We start from the raw sequence: 26163 nt of genomic DNA on the forward strand, positions 1-26163 counted from the left end.
TGCTAACATTCAGGCAAGACCAAGATCTAAGATGGGTCCAGAGTTTCATTTCTCCAGACGGGGATGTTTGGGAGCTCTGATGGGGAGTTGGCCCTGGGCATAATTCTGACAAAAGTGAAAAAGTTTACAAGGCTTTGCTAAGTAATTTACTAGCCTCCAGAACTTTTTGGGGGAGAGTAAGGGATACAGTAGAGGGGGAAAAAAACCTATTTCTGCAAGGACTTTACAATCTATTTTGGTAGGGCGAGGGAAAATATTAACATCCCATCTCATTACTGCAAAGAATTGGAAGAATATAAAATAGATGACGTTTCCATATTAATATAGTCTGAATGTTCTTTTCCTGCCATAAATGGATTCAGAGCAGTTTTCCTAATGGATACTTATTACAACCTAACAAATTACTCTGTGCCAACTCCAAAAACAGACACGTGGCACTTGTGTTGTTCCATGAAGGAAAGTTTTTCTGATTTCAAAAAAAGGAATTGGGGATTTCTGAAGAAGAATTTGGACACATATTTATATAAATGTCAATGATAATTTTGGTTCAAAGTTTTTCTATTTCTGGGAAACCTTGAGCACCATGCTTCTAGCTAATCAGATAAATTTGTCTAGATCTCGTGTGCTCATGTTTCAGCTCTTCCGGAAATTTTTTTTTAAATCTGTTATTTCTAAAGCCCAGACTGCAGATCCTGTTCACCTCAGATAGTCTGTCACCCTTTGCTCTTTCATTTCGTCTTTCCTCACAAATGTCACCGGGTCAATCCAGACATCTGCCTTCTCCATCTCTAGGGCTGAGCTTCAGACACGCACCACTAGGAAGAAAACAAAACGAAATGCAAACAACCACAACTAAAAGTGTTTGAGGATTACTAGTGTTAGGAGCTGGAAAAGCTCATCTACTTTCTTTTACATGCCCTGTATCCCTTCAAACAAGGACACTGCAGCGGAAATCCATGTGTTTCTTTAGAGGTGGTTTTGATCTTTATACTTCTAAGGGTCCCCAGGATTCTATCTTCTCAAAGGCCTTTTTTCCTAACTCATAATAATACCAAATACAAATGCACAAAATAACAAAAAACAACAGAATATTGTAGATTGAGACTGCCAGTGGCTATTTTAATTTTTCTTACAGAGAGGTCTTCAGGTGACGTTTTATCTGTGCTGAGTGGACTAACTAAGAAATGGCTGAGAGATTTTGGTCTAATCCAATTTCTTTGAGATCTGGCTCCGAGAGAGACACCTTGGCTGGGACCTCCCCAGGCCGTGGAAAGGTAGGAGAGAGTTGACTTCAGCCTGGTGCTCCTCTGTGCCTGCTGTGGTTTCCTATGGCCTCCTGGCCTCCACGGAGGCTCCAGCTCTCTCCCTGAAGCAGCTCTCACAGGCCACAAAGAGAGATCTTTCTTGGTCATATGAGGAGAACCCTGACAGACAGTAAGGTCAGTCACTTTGTAAACAGTAGAGGCTGACAAGCGGGTGTTGGAGAGAACAATTATACTGGGCAGTAGAGAACTGTTAAGGGTCTCGTTCAACTGACCTCTCCTCCCAGTTCCCACTCTGCAGCCTGGCTTCTTCCCTTTTAGGGAACAAGGAAGCTGTGATGGAAGTCTATGTTTTTCTTCTTAGAGTGTTTTGATTTTTATACTTCCCAAGCCCCCAGGACCCTGTCTTATTAAAGGCTTTTTCTAGTACATAATAATATAAAGATACCTTTTATTATCGCTGCTAAGAATACCACCAACTTTGACCCTAGGCTGGCTATTTTGAATCTCTGAACTTTTATCTTGTTCAGGCATTCTTCCTGCATGGGAACATATTTGATTTCCTGAATCACTTCTTAAAAGGGACATTCCCCTTTGGGGCCACCTGGCCATGGTTTGGATCCAAAGCCACACCCTGCAGAAGGTACGGGAGGGGTAAACTGGCTCCGTAGGTGAAGTAATTCCAGGACACATCTGAGTCTTTGCTTTGGTTCTTTCTTCTTTCATCAGAACATGGAACAAGTATCCCCTTCTCCCTTCCAGCTCTGAGAGTCCCTCAGGTGGGCCTCAAAGGAGCCATCCCAGGCACCCGCCTCCCCTTTCAGATGCCTGCATCTCCGAGGCCACTGGAAAGCAGCCAGAAATCACCCTTTCTGAGTTCTCCTCTTTGCCTCATTGTATTAAGGCTTCTTGAGGCCCAAGCCTCACCTCCTGGTTCTCTATTTGGTGAACTGCCAACCAGGACTGGGAGTGGGCTATGAGGGTAGAGACACTGAAAAACAGAAGTATAAGTGAAGATGGGGAGACACCGGGAGCCAGCACCGTTCTCTGACCACATGCCTTCTGTTGGAGACATGCCAACTGTTAGCTAGGACCAGGGTCTCAAGGTCTGGGTGGCTCTTACCAAATGCTGTTCTTGCAAAGTGTATTGCAACACAGTACTTTACAGACACAGTTGTAAACTGGATAAGTGTGACAGGAACCCAACTTGATAACTGCAAAGAAGAAATCAACAGTAATTACCCAAATAGTTTATATAAGCAATGGCTAAACCTCCCTTCGGAGAGACAGAGCTTTGGGTATGAATCCTCTGTCTCCTTTACTTGCTACAAGTAAATAAAACTATTCAGTGATAGTCATGTCTCATTCTTGACTAGAACGCCCCAAGCACTGAACCCCTTGAGTTCAGTAACACAAGCACTTTGGAAGATTCTAGTCAAATAAATGAAGTATTAGGATGCATGAGTGTAGGGCGATGGGAGAGAGGGTTGTGGAGAAGGACTTGGGTACACGTTTTGGTTTGACTACTTAGTCCACCTATAAGCATATACTATGTTTTCCCATTGGAAAGGAGGGGGCAGAATTAAGTCGTTTGCCAGACTTAGCATCAGGAAATAGATTGGGTTTATAATTCAAGGTGGCCAACTAAACACGTGTTTGTCTTCCCTCATCTACAACACTTTCATTATAATGAAACTAATGAATAAAAAGTCGTAAAAAGCAATAACAGAAAGAAGAAAGAGAGAGAGAGAGAGATTATGAGTAGATGAAAAAGTCGGCTCGTGAGGATCTGTACACCAAGGAGGAAACCCCGCTCCTCACTCCCAGGTTGCTTGCCACAAAGTGAGGCGATACAATAATGATACAAATACTAATAGGACAATTACAAGTTGGGAGGAGTAGAGAGAGGGGTGGGAGATCTAAGGACAGGAGAGCTGAACCCTCTTCTACAATGATATGTGTTCTAAACTGATAAATCCAGAAATTGTAGAACAACATATGGTTTTGAGTTGTGTGCACGTAATCAACAGAAGAACTAAGAACAGAACCCACGGTGCTGGTAACATAGGGACACCAGGCAGAAGTTCTGAAATGCGATCTTCCTAGGGTTATTACCTGTTTAACCACTGATTCTACTGTCAACCAACACTGATTTTGTCCACATGCATTCTGGGGAAGGATTCGTGGGTCCTTGACCTGCCCTACTGGTGGTAGGCTTGAGCTGAATGCAGGGCTGAGCCTCATCATTCTAAGCCCTTCCATATAACTTGATTTTTAAAATATATGTATGTAATACATTGATTCAAAATAAAGGGAAGACAATGAAACAGTGAAAAGAAGTCTAAATGGATTTATGATGACATAGAAGGGATTCTAGTTGACTGTGAAAAAGAGCTTCCAAATGCCAAGTATTCCTCAGACCCATGGGGTTGTCCCAAGAGATGTGTGAGCCTCAGAGGTGGTCCTGCCTCTCTGGGTGCAGTCAGGTCCAGCCTAGAGACAGAAGGAACGGAATGGACTCTGGGGCCAGATTTGACTCATAGAGGTTGGATGATCTAAAGCAAGAGGCAGGCACCTTGGAGTCTCCTTCCTCACTCAGAGAACTATATAGATTGGCCCTCGGCACACACTGAACTCTCCCTGCATTGCTGGGGAAGGTGACAATAAGGTTTCACTGGCTCTTCTTTTCTATTTCTTCTCTCTCCCTCCCTCTCTCCCTCTTTTTCTTCCTTTTTCTTCCCTCCCTTTCTCTCTTCCTCCTTTCTGAAGAATAGTTCCATTCAGGTTGCTGACAGCGGCCATTTATGGATAGAAGCAGTTGTCCAAACTAGGAGGTCACAGCCTGTGCCTCAGTCCAGCCCCATCTCCTGCTCACGAATGGTTTTCTTCCCACTCCTGGGATCCCTCAGTACATTAAATTATCTCAGAGATGTCACATCCCAGAGCTTCGCCTTCCCCAGGGTGCATGTGGACAGAATCAATGTTGATTGACAGCAGAATCAGTGGTTAAACAAGTAAGAACCCTATGAAGATCACATTTCAGAACTTCTGCCCAGCGTCCCTATGTTACCGGTGCCATGAGTTCTTGCGCTCTCCCAGGATGGAAATCAAGAGAGATCGCCAGATACCAACATAGGCAAAGAGAAAGTTTTCTCAAGCTTGTGCAAAAGGAAACCAACACCGTGGGAAGTAGAAAACGGGTGGTTCTCTGATGGAAGCTGGGGCAGGGTTTTTAAAAGGTGCTAAGCAGGAAGAGAACCATGTCTAGGCGTGTAGAGGCGGAGGTTTCTTGGCGCTTGCACAGTGTGACTACATGCTTTTTCATGTGTCACATGCCCCATAAGCATGTTAAACCTCTGCCTTTGGGTGTGCTCTTTAGCATTATAATGAAGAAAGCTCACACAGATGTACTGAGCGTGACTACGCGTGTGGAGCCAAGGGGGAAAGACTCTCAGCTCTTGTAAGTGAGTCTAAGGTTAGCGATTCTAGGTTCCCTAATATGATTGGTCTCCCTAGTGGGGGTGTCTTCGGGGGAACTTATCTAAGTATTAGCAGCTGGCTTCTGTCTGTCCAACCCGATCGACTCAACAGCAAGAATTTGCCTTCTTATCTTACCTATAACCGTGATTAGATGCCTCAGATCATAGTTCCAATGTTTAGTTTGGAAAAGAGGGTCATGCACATGTAGAGCAAAGGAAACCAGGTCTAGGCTGCGCTTTGACCCTTTCTCATTCATCCTGAGCTGTGAAGCTTTCTCTCCTGGTCCTTGTGGTTTTCCCTTCATGGTATTACTTACATTTCTGAAGCATGGCTGGGTTTGGGGGCCCCACTCCGAAGCTTCACGTGGCATCTCAGCATCTTTTTAGCTTTTCTTAGCCCTTTGGCACAGGTGGAAAAACATTTCTCTTTATTAGAAAAAGGATCTTCATAACCACTCCAATTTCCCTGCTTCCTTCCTCCCTGAACTTCCTCTTCGTGTTCCTTAGGATTAGAGAAAGAATGGAACTAAAGCATTAGCATCTGAAGTCCAAGAACTTCCTGCCCACCACGCCCTGCAAGAATGTTGTTCCCTGGTATTAGCTTTCTCTTCAAGCTTCCTTCTACAAGATGTGCCTGAAGACATGGGTAGTTGTAACACACACACACACACACACACACACCCTTAGTTGTTTATAGTAGCCCCCCACATACACACACTCTTGATCTTTATCTGGGTTTTGACCCTTTCAAAATGAGCCCATTGAATAAATAACTTTATTTCAATGATGTTGTCAATGTTCATGATACAAAACAACAACAACAACAGTAACAACAACAAAAAACCACCATGGAATTCCTTTCAAAGCTTCAGAAGACTTTTGAATACTTTATGTTTGCAAAATCTTTTTTAAATTAATTTTTTTCCTTAGATTGACTTTATTGAGGTATAGTTTACGTGTAATAAAGTGCACAGATTTTAAATGACTGATGAGTTTTGACAAATGTATATACCACAATCAAAATATAAAATATTTTTACTACTCCAGAAAGTACCTTCCTACATAAATGCAAAATTTTAACTTTTGAGTTTGGGTTTAGAAATACCCCAATATGATTTGAGCCAAGTAAATAAGTGGAGCGAGTAAGCTCACAAAAGCTGTTTGTGTGCCTTGTCATTTTGTGGTTTCTCTTCCCAAACAGCTACTTTGATGGACATATATTCTGGAACACAGGTTCATCCGTTGGGTATTTAAAGTCATTCATTCACCGGACAGCTATTGAGCCCTGATTATGGACGAGGGATGTAGTGTCCTGAAAAACACATCATCTTTCCTCTGTGATATCTGCATTCTTGTGGGGGGAGATGTCAGTAAGTGAGAAATCAAATGCATGATGCAATTTTAGGACGCAATAAGGCATCGAAAAAGAAAAGAAGTAGCATGAGGAGATAGAAAACGGCAGTGTGCTATTTTAAAGAAGATAATACAGCCCATATGAAAAATGTGTATATCTATAAATCTTTGTTTTCTTTCTCTTTCTTCCCCACAAGACTCAGATTCTACCATAAGCTGCTTTCAAAAAGGGACAGGTGACCCTCCCTAAAGTATATTTTGCAAAATACTAATACCTGTTAAATAAAACTTTTTACAAGTGTAGGTATTGGGGGGTGTTCCACGGTTAAAGACGTATGGAGGAATTTGGGTAAAACAAAATTAAGCAGGTCTTTACTGAAGGTTTATTGTGATATTATTATTATCTTAAAACCTTATTATGCTAATGTGAATTATACATATTCACAAGGGAAGATTATACTATGCAGTTTTCCAAACTTTTTCTCCTGGGAATCCTTTCAGCTTGGGCATCTCGAGCCAGTGGTGTTCTGCGTAACACACTGTGGGGACTTCTCTTCTAGAGTTCTCATGCCACAGGGGAATTGAAAGCAACCTCTTTAGGTTCAGTGACTTGGTCAAGAGGAGGGAGTGGAGGAAGCCACAGCTTAATAAATATCCCTCAGTATGTGGGCCAGGCAGGGTACCAAGTGCTTTGGACACACTCTCTCATGGAAGCCTCACGACAGCAATGTGAACAGGTGTTATCAGCATCTTTTCAGCCTTTCTTGGCTCTTTGGCACAGTTGGTAAAAGGATAGCTCCCATTTGCTAGTGGGGAAACCGCTGTCAGAGAGGTCAAATATGTAGCCCAAGGTCAGGCCATTCCTCACAGAGTCAGGATTTGAACCTAGGCTCGTTTGACTTCTAAACCCAAACCATCAAAACCTATAACACTATATTGTCTAAATGATGGTGGAAGGTGGCTTGCAATGCAACTGGCAAAGCTTTTCCTTCTCCCACCAGTCCATCTACATGTACTCTTAAACCCCATGCTGGGCGGTACTTGGTAAGTTTGAGCAGCCTGGGTCATGGTCTCAGGGTCTTGTCCACATAGCTCAGTAGGTGGTGCCAGATGGCTGTGACCCTGAGTGGCTTTAGCCAGAAAGCTCTGCTGGTCCCATCCATCTACTTCTTTCTCTTTTCGTGGCGTTTTCTCCCGCCCCCTCCCTCGCAACCATGTATCTCATTCCTCTCCATCTGGCGAGTCCACTGGAACCTGGCGGCCCAGACATATGCCAGCACTTCTGCCAGGGCACCCACAGGCACCCAGACCTGACAGGGCTGCAGCAGCCCAAAGCTGGTGGTAGTGCTGGTTCTGTGAAAGGATGTGGGATGTGGAAAGGTGCCAGCTGACTTTAGGTGGAGTCTTCCACCTAGTATCTGGGGGGAGAAAATGGGGAATTTCTGTGTTTACTGGAAAGAGCAAAGGCATATCTTTCAGGAAAAGATCAGAGACAGATTTTTTTTCTCCTGCCGTCCTCACCTTCCTCTCATGAGACTGCTGAGGAATTTGGTAGAGAGATTAGTCACTCCTGTTAATTCATTACTAATTTGTTAAAGGGAGACTGGTCTTTTATGAGCTTTATGCTCAGAAACTCAGGTGTTCTAAAACTGTCCTCCCTCTCCAAATACTTTCCTCTTTCTGGGCTCCCTGTCTCCACACATGACCTCGCCCCCTTCCTGGCCCTCAGACTGGAACACTGCCCCTTTTCTTCCAGCTCCATTCAGCAGCAGCCTTGTCAACTCAACCTTCCCAAACCCCCACTGCCTCCGCATTTGGTCCAGCCCTCATTGTCTCTCCCCAAGGCTGTGATGACAGCCCTCACTCCTCTGACGGATGCTGCCAGTTAATGCCAGCCATGTGTCAACCTACCAAGATGCCTCTGTGCAGAGGTCAGCAACAGGGTGCTGGGGTTTTAGAAACAACCTGGAACTAGACACATAACTGAGCTCCATGCTGGGCAAGGGGGCCCCTGAAAGGCAAGGAGGAGTTATCCCGACAAAGAAAGGGAAGATGATTCTTCACATTCTGCAGAATGTGAGCAGAGACACAGGAAATGAATGTGTACTGTGGGGAACTTAAGTAGTATGACCTTGAAAAGTTTGAAGGACAAGGAGTACAGCAACAGGTTTTGCAGCTCTCTAGTGCTGTGTAACAAAGCAACCCCCAACTTAGCGCTTAACAATGACAGCATTTAGTTTGCTCATGAATCTGCCACCTTTCTAAGGCTTGGTGGGGATAGCTCATGTCTGCTCCAGTTGGTATTGACGGCTGGGGCTGGAATTCTCCGAAGGCTCACTCAGTAACATGACATTGGTGGCAGGCTGAAACTTTAGCTGGAGTTGTCAGCTAGAACACCAGTCTGTGTCCCCTCCACGAGTAGGAAGGACTGGGCTTCCTTACAATGTGACGTCTTGGTTCTAAGGGTCCCAAGAGAGAAAGAGTCAGGTGGAGTCTCTATTTAAACTTTCAAGACTTAGCCTCAGAGGTCACATGGCATCATCTGCCCCACTCTCTTCATTAGAAGTAAGTAGCTAAGACTGTCCCATATCGAAGGGGAGAGAACAGAGACTCCCCTTTTTTATTGTCATATTGTAAGAGCTATGCATAGGACAAGAGATAATGGTATAGCCATTATGTAAAATACAATCGGCCACAACAAAATATGGAGCCAAAGTGTCAGGCAAGACCTGTAGCGTTTTGGATACCATGTCAAGAACATTGGTTTTTATCTTATAAGAAGTGGGGAGCCAGTGAGAGATGTTAATTTGTGTGTCACCTGCTCACATGTGTGTTTGAGAAAGCGCTTTTTGAAGTGGTGGGATGGGAGGTTTGATGGGGCAGGGAGGAGACCTGTGAGAGTCCGCTGAGGAATCCAGGGGAGAGAGGAGGGCCCTGAGGGAGGGCGCGACCTGGAGGCGAAGGGCAGGTCGAGAAGAAATCACAGGGCTTAGCAGTGGTGCCAAATCCCAGGGGTGAAGGAATCGGGGCATCTAGGATTCCCAGTTTCTGGTTCGGGGAACTAAGTGAAGGTGATGGGCGTGAAGAAAAATGGGAGAGGTTTGTGGGGGAGGACAATGAACCCCATTTAGGAAGTGATTGGTCTGAGGGGTCTGAGAGCGCCCACATGGACACATCCAGCAGAGAGTGGAATGGACTTGAATGTGAAGCTCTGGGGAAAGTTCTGGATGAGGGACTGAGGTGTGAGCATCGCGAATGGGATTTCCAATGCACGTGGGCAGAAAGGGGGCCATGTCCAGAGAAGGGGACAATAAACAGAGTTTGGGGGCACTAGCTTTTAAGGGATGGCCAGAAGAAGAAGATCTGGCAAGGCATCCGAGACCAAATCCCCTCTTTCCTGGATCTGGTCTGGACCAGGGACCCTGGGCTTGAGCGCGCTCTGATGCCCTGTGTCCACAGAAACCATCTGACCTGAGCGAGTCGCCTTCCACTTCCTCTGAAGCTGGTCCACGGCTCCTGTTTTCTTCTCTATCTTCTAGCGGAAACTCCTAGAGATTAGAGAATGTTTGTGGCTTGATTTTCTTTTCCTAATCGTCACACGTTGCCCTCTGCACACAAATGGTCAGAGCCAGAACGCGTCCTCTAGTCTCATTGGAACCTGCTTTGATCATCAGATCCTGCAGGAGGAGTGTATCCAAATAACACATTTGGGGCTTTACTTCCACCGATTTTGATTCAGTCAGGCCTGGCCTCTTTATTACAAAGAACTCACCACACTCACATAGCAGGTGATAATGAATCAAAGCTAAGTTAAGAACTACCAAGTCAGCCTAGTTATCCCACAGCTGGGGAAACCCTGGGCCCACCCGAAAGAGCAGGAACCGGCTGAGGTTGCTCTGTGGTGTGAGAGGCAGATCCGGAACTATCCACTTGGGCATCTCGAGGGTGACACCTAAGCCCAGAATGCCTGCTCCATGCAGGCTGCTCTGCGAGGCACTCGGGTTCCACCTCTCCGGCCTTTCGTTCCCCCGTTCGTAAAAGAGAGTGAGACTAAATCGTTTTCACAAATACCTTTATCGTGAAATATTAAGAATTCTAACATATGAAACAAAGAAAGGTAAAGCCTCCCTAGGGGGTGCTGCCTCTGCCTCCAGGTGGACAAGTGTCCTTCCACTGGTGAGGAGCAAGGTGCCCATGTGGGCCCAGGACAGGGAGCAGTTTGGAGAGGTGTCTGGTTTTGCGGATGTGATGCCCTCCTGGGACTTAGAGGCTGCAAATATGGATGCATGAGCAGACAGCACTGGGCCCTGTCAGGAGCCCCAGGCTGGCCTCACAAAGGCTCTGCCCTGGCGGGTAGAAGAAGGAATGTCAGCTCTGATTCCACAGCCTGGAATGGCCACCTGTCCTGAGCCCACGTGGCCACCTCACTTCTCAGAGGGGGCAGGATCAGCTTTGTAAGAAACAGAAACAAAGGTGGAGCCCCAGTTGGTCTCCTGAGATGCCAGCCCTTCAATTAAGAGAAAGACTTTGGCAGACTCTGAAGCGTAACAGCCCCCACCCTTCCCTGGAGGAAAAGTCCAATTTCCAGGAGGGGCCTCTTCTGGGGGACCTGGGGAGGTGGGACTTCTGGCTCTGAGCCTGCCCCAGCCCAGCTCAACAGCCGAGGACATAGGAAGGCCCAGAGCTCAGCCTAGAGCAGGTTTCAGATGCCACAAATCCCTCTCCATCCTTCCTGCTGTGTATCTGTCCCCATCAACCACAGAATTCACATTTACTCATACCCATAGGACAAGCTATATGGGGCAGAATGAGATGCAGAGACAATGGCCTGGGCCCTCTGTTTATTGTTATCATCCATCAGGGGAGGAGCCAGCATAATCACCGATACCCCTGGTAAGAGGTGATACTAAGCTTGGGGACATTCATTCAAACCACAGATACCCCTGGTAAGAGGTGATAATAAGCTTGGGGACATTCATTCACACCGGGTGGTTTGGGAACCCCTCATGGTGTGTCATTGGGATATTAGAGGTGAGTCTTGCTGGATGGGTGTTGCTGGGGGCAGGGGAATGGAGAACAAGTCCAAGGGAGTGGAGCAAGGTGGCTTAGGGCTTGTTAGTACCCTTGGGAGTTACCTGAGTTGGCTGGAGAGTGAACTTCGGCCCTCCTAGGACACAGGAGGGAGGACAGAGCAGCAGCCTGCAGGGCACTGGGATGCTATTAGAAAACAATTCAAGTGGCTCAGCTGATTAATCAGGCCTTTACCTGGGGGTGCTTCTCCGACCCTGTGGCTTTGGGGGCCATTTATGGCAGCAGTGATAAGAATGGTAAGAATGGTAAGAATGATAGGAATGGCTGGGACTCACTGAGTGAGTCCAGGGTGAGACACTGGTATAACAACAATGGCATTTTATCCTTCGGATGGATCACCTGATAAAGTAACAAGTGAGGAAACAGACAGGAAATAATAGAAGGCCCAGGTGGGCAGCCAGGGCTCAGCGTCCAGGGTCCTCACGGGCTAAGGTGTCTTCCCGCAGGTGTTCGTGCTCTGCCACGGCCTTCTGCAGCTCTGCCAGCTCCTGTACAGCGCCTACTTCAAAAGCAGCCTCACCACCATCGAGAAGCGCTTTGGCCTCTCCAGTTCTTCCTCGGGTCTCATTTCCAGCTTGAATGAGGTAAGCAGGAGGTTCTGGTCCATCAGACCCAACCCCTGACCACGGAATCTGGGAGGAGGCTCCAGGAGGGACAGAGGAATGGGGAGCTGGGACGGACACATGGGGAAATGAGACAGCCAGATGCAACGGGCGTGGTGGAAGCAGCTACTTTCCCGAGGCATCCCTGCACCAGGCCCTGAGCTGAGAGCCTCTGGTGCCACCTGACCCGAGGCCTCCTTGCAACAGCACTGCGAGCTGTGTCCTGCTCCTCCCACCTGACACAGGAGGGCACTGGGGCTCCGTGAGCACAGTGGCTTGCCCGAGGTGTGCAGGGCCATCACCCGCAAACTCTGGGCCTCTAACTGAGTTCTGTGACCATCTACGAGTTTATGTGGCCTCTGCCCATTTCCAGTCCTAGGAGTCTGAGCCCCAGGAATGCAGCCCCTGCCCAGCAGCTCTTGCCTTATGAGCATCACAGGACCCAGAGCTGCTCAATGACTCTGACTCCCAGAAAGATCAGATCTCTGTGCCCTTCCAGTAATGTGGATTTCACACTGACCCTCAGTGACTGCACTTCAAAGTGAGAGAAGATAGGGTAGGCCGAGAGGCTGGTGGGGGGAGGTCAAGGGCAGGTCAGCTAGAAATCACTGGAAGCCAGTGACAAAGTGGCAGGGGAGGGAGCAGAGACTTCCATCATGGCTGCGGCGTTGGTGGCTCCAGGCAAGGAAGTGGGGCTCCCAGGCCTGGCTTCTCTCTTCTCTTTCCATGAGACTCACTGTTCTGGGATGAAGGCAGTGGCCTCCCCATCCGGGGAGCCCAGTTCCTCTGCAGTGTGATTCGATCTTCTCTTGACTTAGCGAACTTCAGGTCCATGCTAATTTAGAGACTGGGGCTTGCCCAAGATAGCTTCTGAGATGGAGCTGTAAAAGAAGGAGGGATGTCTCCTTACACCACCCCTCCAACCACCACCTTTCAGTTTCCCCATCCCCCAGCCTGCTCCTAGTTGGTATCGCCCCTTTGCCCTTCACTCCTCCTCGACCCTCGATGGCCCACACAGCGGTGCCCCTCAGGATCCCCTCCCTTGTGCCAGACCCACCCTGTAGCCCTAGGAGAGGGGTCTCTTCACAGTCACGTTTTCCAGACAAGGGAACTCGCCTCCGGAAACCTAAGTGGCCCATCCTGGGTTGGCCACGTGTCTGTGTGTATGTCTGTGTCTGTGGTGGTAGCGGGGAGTATGTAGAGAAGACAGGACAGGAACTTGGCAGAACTTGCCTCCGGAAGCCTAAGTGGCCCATCCTAGGTTGGCCACGTGCATCTGAGCCCGGGTCTGTCTGACAGCTGCCATGCTAAGACCTCCCTCTGAATCCCCAACCCACCTTTCCTACCACCCCTCACCAGTTCTGTATCCACAAATCTTGTCTTTCAAACACATAGCTGGAATTTCTACTTAGTGCCCCTCTCTGCACACACTCCTCGCTGTAGGCTATTCCCCCACACCTGTGATATGCACGTACCTGCACACATATAGCCCTGTGGCCCATCTTGCTGGCCTCATGGGCCTCAGACCGTCTCCTCTGAACTTCCAGGCCCACATGTGTGCCTTCAATGCTTTCTGTGTGTCCGTGTGCGTATGTGTGTTTATCTGTATGTCTGTGTGTGTGTGTGAACGCACGTGTGTCTCTATCTGAGTGTGTGTCTAGTGACTGGGTCTACCTTTCCATGTAGGTCATGCTCTCCTACAAGACAGGGACCTGGCGCCCCTCACAAAGAATGCACCCTCCTAAATGTTGGCCTATGATTTTGATAAGGCCCCTGCCACATGTAGTCCTTACTCACGAAGGACACAGGGAAAACAAATCTCTGACATTTGTGTCACCACAGTCCCATCCCATGACATTGCTAATCAACCACAGCCCTCTTTCCTGCAAAAAAAATCTGAATCCTTCAACACAGTGTTCTAGGCACCTCTACTGATCAATGTGAAAGCTGTAAGGTAATCTTCTCCTCCACCACAGCTTAGATGATAGCCAAATCTATGATCTTCCATGGTTAAATTTTCATTTATATTTTTCCTAGGCTTGGAAATGGGGGCCCAGGAACAATTGGATTTTTCAAGGGCCAGAGAATAGCCAGTTGGGATATGTGGCAGAATACACGACAGGAGGTTGATTGGGCAAATAAGGGGGCATAATACTTCCCCAGGCTATAGAGTTCAATAAAAAATGAAAGTAATTCACCTTGGGATTACATCTTCTCTTCCCTAAACTTAGGCGAGCTTTTCAACAATCTGGTTTTAAACAATGCCTGTAGGTGTGGTTTGAGACAGATATCATAAGAAAGTTCCTTCCTGGGACCTAACAATCCTGTATGTGTCTGTCTGTGTATCTGGGCCTGTGTGTGTCTGAGTATTTGTGTTTGTGTGTATGACTATGAGTGTATATCTCTGATCTGTGTGTGTGTACATCTGTGTCTGTGTGCATGTCTGTGTCTGTGGTGGTAGGGGGGAGTATGTAGAGAAGACAGGACAGGAACTTGGCCAAAAGGCTTTCTACTTTCCTATTGATTCTTCCCCAAGCATTTAGAAACTGACTGAGTGGTAAACTAGGGGTCTTACCAGGATAGCAGATGGCAGCTAAATCAAGGGAACCTTCATGGTCAAGCTCGAGGCTCCCAGCTTTTGTGGTAGGCAATGGCTTCTTGAGCAGAGCTGGGGCAGGATGAACAGTGTCATGAAGATGAACTCTCGTGAAGATGAAGAGGGGACTGGGAGCCAGCACAGTTAGGGGACAGTTTATCCAGAAATTGGCTGACTAAAAGGCTGTGCCACTAAGCCAGGCTTGAGAGGTTGGGGAAGAAAAGGACCCCAGCAACACTTCAAAAAAAGAAAAGTCAGGATTTGGCAACTGCTTGAGTGTAGGATTGAAGGCAGCACAGACCACCAGGAAGCTGCCTGTCAGAAGCCTGAGGGATGAGAGAGGAGAACCAGGCCTGATGGAAGGGGAGATGGGTCCTCTGGGCATCCAGTGTGCGGCCAGCCTCCAGGGGGTGTGAATCTTGTGCAGCCCAGACTCGAAGCCTTATGGGGGCCCAGCTGCTGAGGTGGAGAGAAGAGTAGAGCTGGGTGTGAAAGACCAGCAGCAGCTGGAGGAGCTTGGCTGACAGAAGACATTCATCGCTCCCTGTGAAGCAGCGGCTTCTCTTGCTCATTCTTAAAGTCCAGGGCCGAGCAGACACAGTCAGTGGAAACCCTAGAGATATCCCACCCTTACTGCCTCCTACCAGATTGCCCTGGGGCCTCTTTGGTTTGAGACATTGATGGGCAGGGATGTGTTACCAATGAGCTTTGTGACAACTTTGAGATGGTCTAACGAGAAGTCCACAGAGCCGTTTTAGGAACTACTTCAGGGCTAAGGAGCTGAGGTCTGGAATGCAGAGGCTTCATCAGCTAGAACAGCTTTAGTTAAAAATGTATATATTAAAGAAAAATTGTCTTTTCAAAGGGATTCCACTGCTGAAGAAAAGTTTGGGAGCCAAGATGTTAAGCCAGCATCATCCTTAACAGCTCTGGAGGTCCCCTCTCCCCTCGAGAAACAAACGCAGGCTCTGAGAGAGAACTGGGAGAGCCTCTCCAGATGGGCGGGGACCCCAGTCCTTCCTCCCTGAATCCCTCTGTCCCCCATCTCTTACCCAGACCTTTTAAAGTCAGCTTAGCCTATAAGGTCCAATATTTGCAATCATTTCATAAAAACTATGGGGAAACAAAAAGGAAATAAAATCTAAGAGGCTTAAGAAAAAAGCTTTGTTTCCTTTTTCCAGGTACAAGTTTCAGAATGTCCTAGAACCATGTCTGGCCAGGGGCTGGAGCAAATTCCTGAATCAGGAGAGGCTGCCACCTCACACACCTTCACACCCCCTTTCTCTAAGCATCATAACCATCTTGGCCACGCAGGAGGGGTCGCCTGCCCAATGACGTTCTCTTCTTGGGAAAGTCTACTGTTTCCTAGTTCATTCCTTCTCTTATCCAGCAAACATTTAATGAGTACCACCTATGTGTCAGATACTGTTCTAGGTGCTAGGGAAACATAAATGAACAGACGGGAAAAAAGTCTCTGCTCATATATCATTCTAATGATAAATACGACATTTATTTATAGGAATAAATAAAACATGGTATATCAGATTATGATAAGGGCTATGAAGAAAAACAAAGTCACGGATGGGAGTGGTGGTTATATTTTAAGTAACTAATTTTAAAATTAGAAGTACATTTAAATATAATTCAAATGATTAAATATCGAAATTATACTTTGTATTTAAAATATAACTTAATTATTACTATTAATTATTATAAATGTTATATTTCAATCATTCTTTTTTTACTGAGATATACTTGACATTTAACATTTTATTAGTTTCAGTGTAACAACATAATGATTCTATATTTGTATATGTTGCAAAATGATCGCCACAATAAGTCTAATTAACATCCGGCACAAGTCTAATTAACATCCGGCACCAACATCCGGCACCACACGTGGTTACAAATAATTTTTCTTGTGATGAGAACTTTTAATCTCTACACTCTTAGCAACTTTCAAATATGCAGTACAGCTTTATTAACTAGAGGCATCATTCTGTACATTCTATCCCCATGACTTATTTATTTTATAACTGGAAGTTTGTACCTTTGACCCCCTTTACCCATTTTACCCATCCTCATCTCCTTCCTTTTTCACAGGAGGCCTTAATGAGAAGATTCGATCTGAGCAGAGATCTAACGTAGGTTAGATGAGAAGGGAGCCTGTGGATGTGTAAGACAGAGGGAGCAGCAAGTACAAAGGCTTGAGGAGGGCAACTGCCTGTGCCACGATCAAAGAACAGCTGGAGGCAGGGTAGCCGGAGTGGAGGGAGGGAGATGGGGAGAGGCGGGAGAGCAGATAAGAGTGGTAACAAGGAAGGGGGGGCAGGGACAGGCTCCACAGGGCTCTGTGGGCTCTGGGACAGACTTTGCCTTTTACTATTGTGAGTTTCAGCAAAAGGAACATGGTCTGGCATTCGAAAGGGTCGCTCTGGCTGCCGGGTGGAAAAGAGACTGTCAGGAGGCAAGAGTGAAAGCTGGGAGCCCAGTAATTCAGACAGGATATGAAGGCGGCTTAGGTGATAGCAGTGGAGGTGGTGGGAAGTGGTTGGCTTCTGGGTGGCTATTGAAGGTCTGGCGGGTTTAAGTGTAAAAGAGCAGTCAAGGTTGATGCTCAGATGTCTTGCTCGAGCCACTAGTGAGATGGAGGTGCCATTTACTGAGATGAGGAGGTCTGGGGAGGGGAGACTAGGTTTCTGGGTGAAGATGAGGCATGAGATTTGAGGCATGCTAAACCTGTGGAAATTAGAAGCATATACAGAGCATGTAAGAGCCGCAGGACTGGATGAGCTTATTGAGACAATTGCAGAGGTGCAGGAACTGGGCTCAGAGTTGAGCGTTCAGGGAAGCGAGGAGGAACCAGCAAAGGAGACTGAGAAGGAATAGCAGGGGGAAGAAAACCAGGAGAAGGTGGTCATGGAGACACAGTGCAAGAAGTGTTGCAGGAAGGAAGAAATGGTCGACTGAATCTAAAGGTGCTGAGAGATCAAGTAAGAACAGAATTGAGAACAGTCCAGGGGATTTGGCAATGATGAAGTTGTTGGTGATCTTGGCAAGAGCCACGTACCAAGACCTTGACCCCTATTTCCTGAGACAAGGGCGCTTGCTTTTCCAGCCAGAAGACTGTAGTGTGGATAGGATGGATGCTATGGGTGCCGACATTCAAGGCTCCTCCAGGTGAACTTATGTTCTGGGGCAGAGGGTCATCTCTTCGGATGGAGTCATGGTCAGAAGATCTGTCAGCACCCCGTTTTACCATTTAAGACCCTGCTCTCCAAGCTGGGGCCTTTGGTTCCCTTCATTGGCTCTGGGAGGGGCTCAGAAAACACACCTTCCAAAGAGCACCAGGAACAAGGAGTTACTGATGTGTCCAGCTGGGAAGGGATTTAGGGCTGCTTTTGTCCTCGTTCCTCATTGAAAGAAGTGAAAGCAGACCCAAGGAGGACTGGGGCAGGCTAGCAGCAGAGCTGCTGGAGCAGAAACACACTTCTCCAAGCGGCAGTAGACCAGCCTAGTTAAGACACAGGCAGGCCCCGTTCAAGCTGCCTCCTAACCTGATGGACATGGGCAAGTTACTTACTATTCCAAGCTCCAGTTTTTGTCATCTGAAAAATGAGAGTTGTTGCATGATAAAGTGAGACAGTACATGTTGCTTGGTGGTTATTTTGCCTACCAAGCCCAAGTCCTTAGAGAGTTTAGTTAGGGAACATGTGTTATTCCTGGAAGTCAAGCAGAATTGAGAGGCATCCTTGAATTTTGCCGTGAAAGGTTTGATCCTAAGATGGTTTAAATTAAGGCTATGAATTTTTCGTCGTCTCTAGATACTTCCCTTGATCTAGCCTCGAAGACCGAGACAGAGAAGCGTTTCTGGCAATGCGGGAAAGCTGAAACTGCCTATGCTTGGCCCTCTGTGAGGCTCTCGGGCAAGGCTGAGCCCCAGCTGACCCTGGGCAGCCCCTTGCCTCTCTGCGTCTCCTGGACGAGGTCCAGTCAGCTCAGGCCTCCACTGTGGGTGGGTGAACACACAGCCTCTGGTCTCACTCAGCCCCTCTGCTCTCTGCAGATCAGCAACGCCATCCTCATCATCTTCGTCAGCTACTTGGGCAGCCGGGTGCACCGTCCGCGGCTGATTGGTGTTGGGGGTCTCCTCCTAGCTTCAGGTGCCTTCGTCCTCACCCTTCCACACTTCCTGTCAGAGCCCTACCAGTACACCTTGGCCAGCAATGGTAAGTGGCCTCCAACCTCTGCTCCGAGGGGATAAAGAATGAGAGAGCATCTCACAAAGTTGGTGGTGATGCTTCGGAGCAATAGATACCACTCTGGGCCATGCTGTCCTCTCCCACCAGAAAGCTTCCTTGGCTTTCATTGTTTTGTGTCTCCCCAAAGCATATCTGAAAGTCAGAACATGCAGAATGATATATGGCTCTGTGGAGCAGCTACCCCCACTCTGGCTCGCTGAGAACAGAGCGTGCAGCTGGGGGCTCACCTCCCCTGTGATCCTCTGTGATTCCCTGTGCTTCAAGGCAGGAGCAATCCACTGCACATGAGTGGGAACACTCGTGAGCGGTGCCTGTGATAGGCTTGGTAGGAGGAAGGTCAAAGCATTGACCATGATGAGATGCGTGGATTTTCCCCATGTTTAAACCCTGACATTTTTACATTTGTCTACCATTCCTATGCTACAATGAACTTACACCATGATCTCATTTGATTCCCCTGGACACCTGTGAATGAGAGAGAAGAGGTCTAAGATGAGAATGTGGCTCTCAAAGATGTCCAGTAACTTCCCAAGGACATCAGTCAGTTCGGGAGGAACAGACCCAGGTCTCCTGATTCTTAGACAGGTGGCTCTTCTGTGACACAGAGCCTCTGGTTCTTAGTGATACGCCCTGTGGCAGAGAGAGATATGTGAGGATTTTACATGATTCATAGGCACAAAATATCACTGAATTGCTCTGTAAAATTTCAATTATTTTACTTTCTCATATGAAAAATTCAAAATATAGCAAAGTAAAGAAAATAACAGACACCTACATACTGACCATTAAGATTTAGCAGTTTTCCTTCAGATACCTCTTTATTTCTTCTCTTTTAACAGCCTTATTGAGACCACAGTTCGCATACCATATGGTTCACCCATTTAAAGTGTACGATTAAATGGTTTGGGTATATTATTTTGAATTGTGGTAAAATATTTATAACATAAATTTTGCCATTTTAACCAATGTAAGTATACAACTCGGTGGTATTAATTACATTCATGATGATATGCAACTATCACCACTATTTCCAAAATTTTTTCGCCAACCCCAAACAGAAACCCATCAAGCAATCCCTCCCCGTTCTCCCTTCCCCCAGCCCCTGGTAACTTCTGATTTACTTGCTGTCTCTATGAATTTAGCAGTTCTAGATAGTCCATGTAAATGGAATCATCCAAAATTTGTCCTTTTTTATCTGGCTTATTTCACGTAGCATTATGTTTTCCAAAGGTTGTTCATGTTGTAGCCTATATCTGAACTTCATTTCTTTATGGCTAAAAAATATGCCATTTTATGGGTATGCCATATTTGATTTATCCATTTGCCTATTGATGGATGCTTGGGTTGTCTTTTAAAAAAGAAATAAGACATTAACTCCCTCTTGGCTCCTCTCTGTCCCCAGAGGTAGCGACCGTCCCATAGCTGGTGTGCTTAAGCTCATTCCTCATCCGTATACTTTTCCTCCTTCTAAAGTTGTATCCTATTTCTTTAGTCCTATTTTTACTTCCTACTGGTTTGGAAGTTATACATGATTAGTTATCCTTATGTTGAAACATCAAAAACATGGTTAGAAAGTAAAATTGACCTTTTGTATCACGCTGTCTTTATTACTGCAGCTTCATAGTTAAGCCTTAAAATTAAGGAGTGCGATTCTTCCAATTTTTTCTTCTTTTATAAAACTGTTCTCTCTATTCTTACTCATTTGCCTTTTTATAGAGATTTTAAAATCAGCTTATCTGTAGCTTAGAAAAATCCTTCTGGAATGTTCATTAGAATAACACGGTTCTATAAATTTGAACACATTTATAGATTTGTGTAACCACCACAATCAGGATACAAAACACTCCAAAAACTTTGTCATGCTGTTGTTATTATCATACTCTCCCCAGTCCCTGCAACCGCTGATCCATTTTCCATCGTTATAGTTTTGTGGTTTTGAGAATATCATAAAAATGGAAACATAGAGTATATAACATTTTGAGACTGGATTCTTCCGTGCAGCACACACCTTTGAAATCATCCAAGTTGGTGCATATATCACTAGTTTATTTCTTTTTATGGCCGAGTGGTATTCCATTGTATGGATGTGCTACAGTTTATCCACTCATCTGTTGAAAGACATCTGGGTTGTTTCCAGTTTATAGCTATCATGAATAGGGCTGCTGTACATATTTGTGTACGAATTTTTGTGTAAATAGAGGTTTACGATATTGAACATCTTATCTTTTCATGTGCTTATCACTCATCCATATATTCTTCTTAGTGAAGTGTCTGTTCAAAACTTGTGTCCATTTTTCAATTGGGTTATTTGTCTTCTTACTGTTGAATTTGAGAGTTCTTTATAACTTCTAGAAACAAATTCTTTGTTGGCTACAAAATTTGCAAATATTTACTCCCAGTCTTTAGCTTCTCTTTTACATTCTTTTAACAGTGTCACTTGCAAAGCAAAAATTTTTAATCTTGATGAAATTCAGTTTATTTATTTATTTTTTTTTATTTTATGGATTATGCGTCTAGTGCCACATAAGAATGTTTTTCCCAATCTTGGGTCAGGAAGATCTTTTCTTATGTGTTTTTCTAAAGATTTTATATTTTTCCATTTAGATCTATGATCCATTTGAGTTGGTTTTCTAGAAGGTTCTTTCTCTTTATTTTTTGCATATAGGTTTTAAGTTTTTTTAGCATCATTTGTTGAAAAGATCGTCTCTTCTCCATTAAATTGTTTTTGCACCATTATAAAAAATTAATTGACTATATTTGTGTGCGTCTGTTTCTAGATTTTCTATTCTGTTCCATTGATCTTTGTGTCTAGTCCTTTGCCAATATCACACTGTCTTTATTACTGCAGCTTCATAGTTAAGCTTTAAAATTAAGTAGTGTGATTCCTTCAAATTTTTCTTCTTTTATAAAACCGTTCTGTCTATTCTTACTCATTTGCCTTTTTATAGAGATTTTAAAATCAGCCTATCTATAGCTTTAAAAAATCCTCTGGAATGTTCATAAGAATTGCATTAAATTCATAGATCCATTTGGAGAGAATCGACGTATTCACTAAGTTGAATCTGCCAATAGATTCCATGAGCACAGTACTCCTCACCATTACCCTTATATTTTAACATCGACCTATGATTTAACAAATTCTAAAGCTGATGAATGTTTCTATTTTCCAAAAGAACAAAATAAGGATCCTAGGATGTTTTAGTGTCCATCATCCTCTTGGATCTTCCATGTATTGTTGACCAGTATTTTTGTACCACCTCCCCCCAGTGGTCATTATTATTTTAGTCATTATTTGTAAATAAGTCAGTGCTTATTTATATTTACCCACAAGTTTATGTGCTTCTTGGCTCACCACTGCTTCTTGCATTTCATTCATCTTTGTTGATTTAATCCCCTTTTTCCTGAATAACATCCTTCAGTGTTACTTTGGGGATGGTCCCATGAGTAAGAAAATCCCTAAGTTTGTAATGTCTTAATTGACTCTTGCTCTTGAATTATAGTTTAGCTATAAAGAGGATTTTAAATTCATAGTTGTTTCCTCTTAGCACTTTGAAGATACCATGCTTCTGTCTCTGGCTTCTCTTACTATTGGAAATTCTCCATCAGTCTGATTGTCATCTCTTTCTAGGTATTTGGTTTTTGTCTCTAGTTGTGTTTAATATGTTCTCTCTTCGTTGCTGTTCTGCATGTCCACCATAAAATGTCTAAGTATGGGTTAATTTTCATTTATCTGTGTGGAAATGCTATTTCTTTTAAAGATTAAGGTTTTTCTTTAATTCTGAAAAATTCTCAGGCAAAAATGTTCCCAATATTTCATACCCATATTTTCTCCATTCTTTTCCCTATAACTTCTCTTATACATATGTTAGACATTTTTGTTTCTGGCCTCCTTGTCTCTTAACTTCTCTTTCACAGTTTCTAGTGCTTCATTCATCTGTGCCACATCCTGGTGACTTCCTCGGGTTTGTCTTTCTGTTCACTTAGTCGCTCTCTAGTTCTGCTACTCTGATTCTGATGTCTAACTCACCCTTTATATTGCAAAATTTAATGACTCTATGGATTTTGCTAATTTTTAAAAGTTATTAGTATAGTTCAAAGCTATCTGTCTTATTTGTATTGGTATTTCCTTATGATTTATATATATATATATTTCTTTTTGGTCTCCTTAATTATTTTAAATATATTTGTTTTATAGTCTTTTTCCAATTGTTCTTTTAGATCAAGTTTTGAGAATGCTGACCCTCCCAGTGTTTTGTGTCTGCTTGCTCTTGTTCGTGGTAGATTATTTTCCTGGATGTTTAATGATATCTGACCATGGGGTCATTTGCGGTGAGATTTTTTTTTCCTTATAGAAATTTTGTGTGATGTGTGGTCTGAGTTGGGAAATAGCCCCCACAGAGTGGTTTGGCATTTGCATTTACTCAGCAACCCAGGAGCATCACTGCTTTGGAGCTAATTTTATAATAATTTATTGGCTTGGGACAAATTTGCACTTGTTTTAAGGGATGTAGGAAGCGGCAGTGGTTTTATAATGAGCAGCAGTGAGAGGCTTAGTCCATAAGTGCTCATTCTTAGTCCATGGCATTGAGTTGAAGGCGTTTAAGGATTAATGAGCCACCCAAGAATGTGCAGAAGGAATAACTGATCCCTGTTTGCATAAATATCGGACTTTTTAAAAAGTCGTGTGTGTAGATCAGGTTTGGGAGATGAATCACTGAGGATGATAGGAGGGATTCCTTTATGGGCTGTGAGACTTGTGGTGGGGAGAGATAGGTGGCTGGATTGGAAAAAGGATGAAGCAGGAACAAGGACATCGTGATGAAATTTCTGCTGGGCTCTGCAACAGCCAAGAAAAGAAAAATTCTGGTCAAAGGAGTCTTCTCCCCACCTCTCCATAAATCGCCAGTGAACTAGCCATTTCTCATAAATGCATTGTGGCCTTGGATCCCTCTGGACTGTTTAAAGGCTGAGGCCTGCTTCGAGTAGGCACAGGAGGAAGACAGACCCGAGCCTAGGGGTCCTCCATGCTCTTTCTTCCCCGCAATCTAGACAAGGGGCATGAGGCCAGCTCTGAAGGAGAGTCAGGAATTGCTGGTCACCCTGTCAGAAAGGGCAGTCAGGCCAACAGTGCTGCCATCTTTCCAGACCTGAGGGGGAATTGCTGGTCACCCTGTCAGAAAGGGCGGTCAGGCCAGGCCAACAGTGCTGCCATCTTTCCAGACCTGAGGTCCCTGCCTCTCTCCATCAGCATGAAGACTGGCCTGATGAAATCAGCAAGGGAGCCTGGGGCTCTTTGGCCAGGCTGAGGAGAGGGCATCCTGCCAGGCACCACACACTGAGGCTGGCTTAGCCTGGTGGGCTGGCTCCCCACAGCCTGGGCCACATCCCAGTGGCATTTGCCTAACACAGACCAGCCGCCACAGAGGATGGTTAGAGACGGGCCTCTGAAAGCGATTATTCTGCTCCTTGTTAGGGACGGTCCCACAGCTTGGTCCAGCCCACCCGATCTTCCCTGCTTACAGGGAGACACTGCCATTCCTGCCTTGACCTCAGTGCCCTGAGCCAAACCCTACTGATACAGGACCGAAGGGGACTGTGAGGGGGGCCATGGCTTTACTCTCAGGTCTGCAGGGAGGACTCCCTGGCCAGGAAAGTGAACATTTTCATTGTTGTTACTCATTTTGTTTGTGTAAATTCTATTTGCAACAGTAGGACATGGTAGTCTCTGTCACTGACAAGAATAAGTGCAACATCTGGAAGTGCTCAGGGCTGAGCTACCTTCGGGTGCCAGGGGATAGGATGGGGAGGACTTTGGCCCAGAAGCCACATCCTTGGGATCTAGTTGGACTGTGCCCTGGGTGCCAGTGCAACATGGGTTTGTGCTATGCTAATATGTACAAATAAAAATATTCATACAGTCTCACTTCAGGGGGAAAGTTTGAGAGAAGACTCCTACTTCAAATATATTCCTCTGGGAACTTTCTTTTTGAATTATGCAAGGCCGTCAAGAACAAATGCGTTTCATTAGATGCACCACCCTGAATGGTGTCATGAATCTGAACGGTCTTCGGGAGTCAGGCGGTCCTGGAGCGATGATGGGCTTTGAGACTCCCTGGCAGCACGGCCTTGGCCCCTTCCTCCGCAGCTCTGAGTCTCAGTTCCTCCCTGTATGAGATGGACCCCTCCTTGCAGGGTTGCGAGGGCTGAGAGGATGCATGTTCAGAATTTAGCCCAGTGGCTGGCATGTGCAGCAACCATTAAGTGGTGGCTCTTGTCACTGGTGGTTGTAGGGACAACATCTGTATTATGCTGGGTAAACTAAGGTACCCAAACGAGGAATCCCTCTACTTCCTGTGGCAGCTGAGTCTGACAGCTTGTGGCTGACCAGCTGGGCGTCCCGGGGGCAGCTCAGTTTCTCCCTGGTCCTCACTATAGGTCCTTTGCTCTGGCCCAGAGCAGGGCCATCCCTCGATGTAGTCATTGCTGTGTCCTCACATGTGACTCCATAGGATTTTTCTCTGTGGAAGCTTAGGCTGCCGTTCTGCTTTACTCCCAGATCCTCGGGTTGGAGCAGCCTGGCTGGATGCGTAGAACATGCACTTTGATAGTTCAAACCCCAGCTCAGCCGTTTTCTTGCCAAGTCTTCTTAGGCAAGCTGCTTCTTCACCTTTCTAAACCTCAGTTTCCTTTTCTGTGAAATGGAAACAGTAATCCCTTCACTTTCAGGATGCTCTGAGGGGACTATCAAGTCAAAATAGTTTAGGTAAAGCGGCCAGCACTTGTTAGCTGTTCAGCAAACTTCTCTCTGCCTGCCCTGGCTGTGGCATTTGAAATCTGTTACTCCTAAGTAATGACCTCCCCCCAGACTGTTATCATGTGTTGATTGACGATTTCTTCCCCTTGGAGCAAAAGCACTCCAGGAATGAACATGGGAAATGAAGAGTAGCTATGTGTTTTAGGGAAAAAAATTAAAGAGGGGCTGAACGTTGTAGGAATCACAGAGACTTTTAACAACTAATTGCCAAGTTAAAAAAGGCCATGCAGACATTTATGAATGTTTAGATTTTCTAAATGTCAGTGGTGTCCGGAAATGTGCCCTGGCGCCTTTAGAGAAAAGACGAGCTACCCGGCCAAAACCTCTAAGACCACTTCTGGAAGGGGTGGAGAGGTTTTGGTAGGTGGGAAACAGGCCAAGATGAGACCAGTTCTCCTAAAGAGATAAGAGAAGGGTCTTTGGGAACCAGCGTCTGGTAGAACTAGGTGTAACCTGTGAAAGCTCCTAAGCCAAGTCCAGGGGGAAGTCTGCCCTCACGCAGACAATGGATGTGCATAAGCAGGGAGCTTCCTGTAGGATAAGCAGGGGAGGGAGTCGATTGTATTTTTGGAACAGCCAAGAAAAGAAAGGGAAGAGTCATTTTCTAGTCCTTTATTCAGGCAGTGGTCAGCCCCTCAGCCATGCTTTTCAATCGAAGGGTGTCCCTGGGAAGGAGGGTGGTAGGAGAGCATAAGGAGAGGACA

At 45.6% G+C, this 26163-nt stretch overlaps 1 protein-coding gene and 1 long non-coding RNA gene across 3 annotated transcripts in view; one reads left to right on the forward strand and one right to left on the reverse strand.

Annotated features, from left to right (window-relative positions):
• Nucleotides 1–1762: 1762 nt before the first annotated feature.
• Nucleotides 1763–11394, reverse strand: LOC112475955. 2 transcript variants are annotated; one of them, XR_003044930.1, is made up of 4 exons: nucleotides 11230–11394; nucleotides 9566–9642; nucleotides 5059–8553; nucleotides 1763–2476 (listed from the first exon to the last, which is right to left on the reverse strand). It is a non-coding gene; the product is annotated as an uncharacterized LOC112475955 (long non-coding RNA). The 2 variants fall into 2 exon arrangements; XR_003044929.1 differs by lacking the exon at nucleotides 1763–2476 and having other exon boundaries at nucleotides 4458–8553; nucleotides 11230–11392.
• The window catches only part of SLCO2A1 (solute carrier organic anion transporter family member 2A1), a 45444-nt gene continuing 30666 nt past the window's right edge, over nucleotides 11386–26163 (forward strand). Inside the window, exons 1-3 of the mRNA XM_015585852.2 lie at nucleotides 11386–11421; nucleotides 11632–11769; nucleotides 18450–18612. Of these exons, the coding sequence (XP_015441338.1) occupies nucleotides 11401–11421; nucleotides 11632–11769; nucleotides 18450–18612 (322 nt within the window). The 5' untranslated portion in view covers nucleotides 11386–11400. The remainder of the gene's footprint in view (nucleotides 11422–11631; nucleotides 11770–18449; nucleotides 18613–26163) is intronic.

Source organism: Pteropus alecto, unplaced genomic scaffold (genome assembly GCF_000325575.1).
Source record: "Pteropus alecto unplaced genomic scaffold, ASM32557v1 scaffold92, whole genome shotgun sequence".
Taxonomy (NCBI): domain Eukaryota; kingdom Metazoa; phylum Chordata; class Mammalia; order Chiroptera; family Pteropodidae; genus Pteropus; species Pteropus alecto.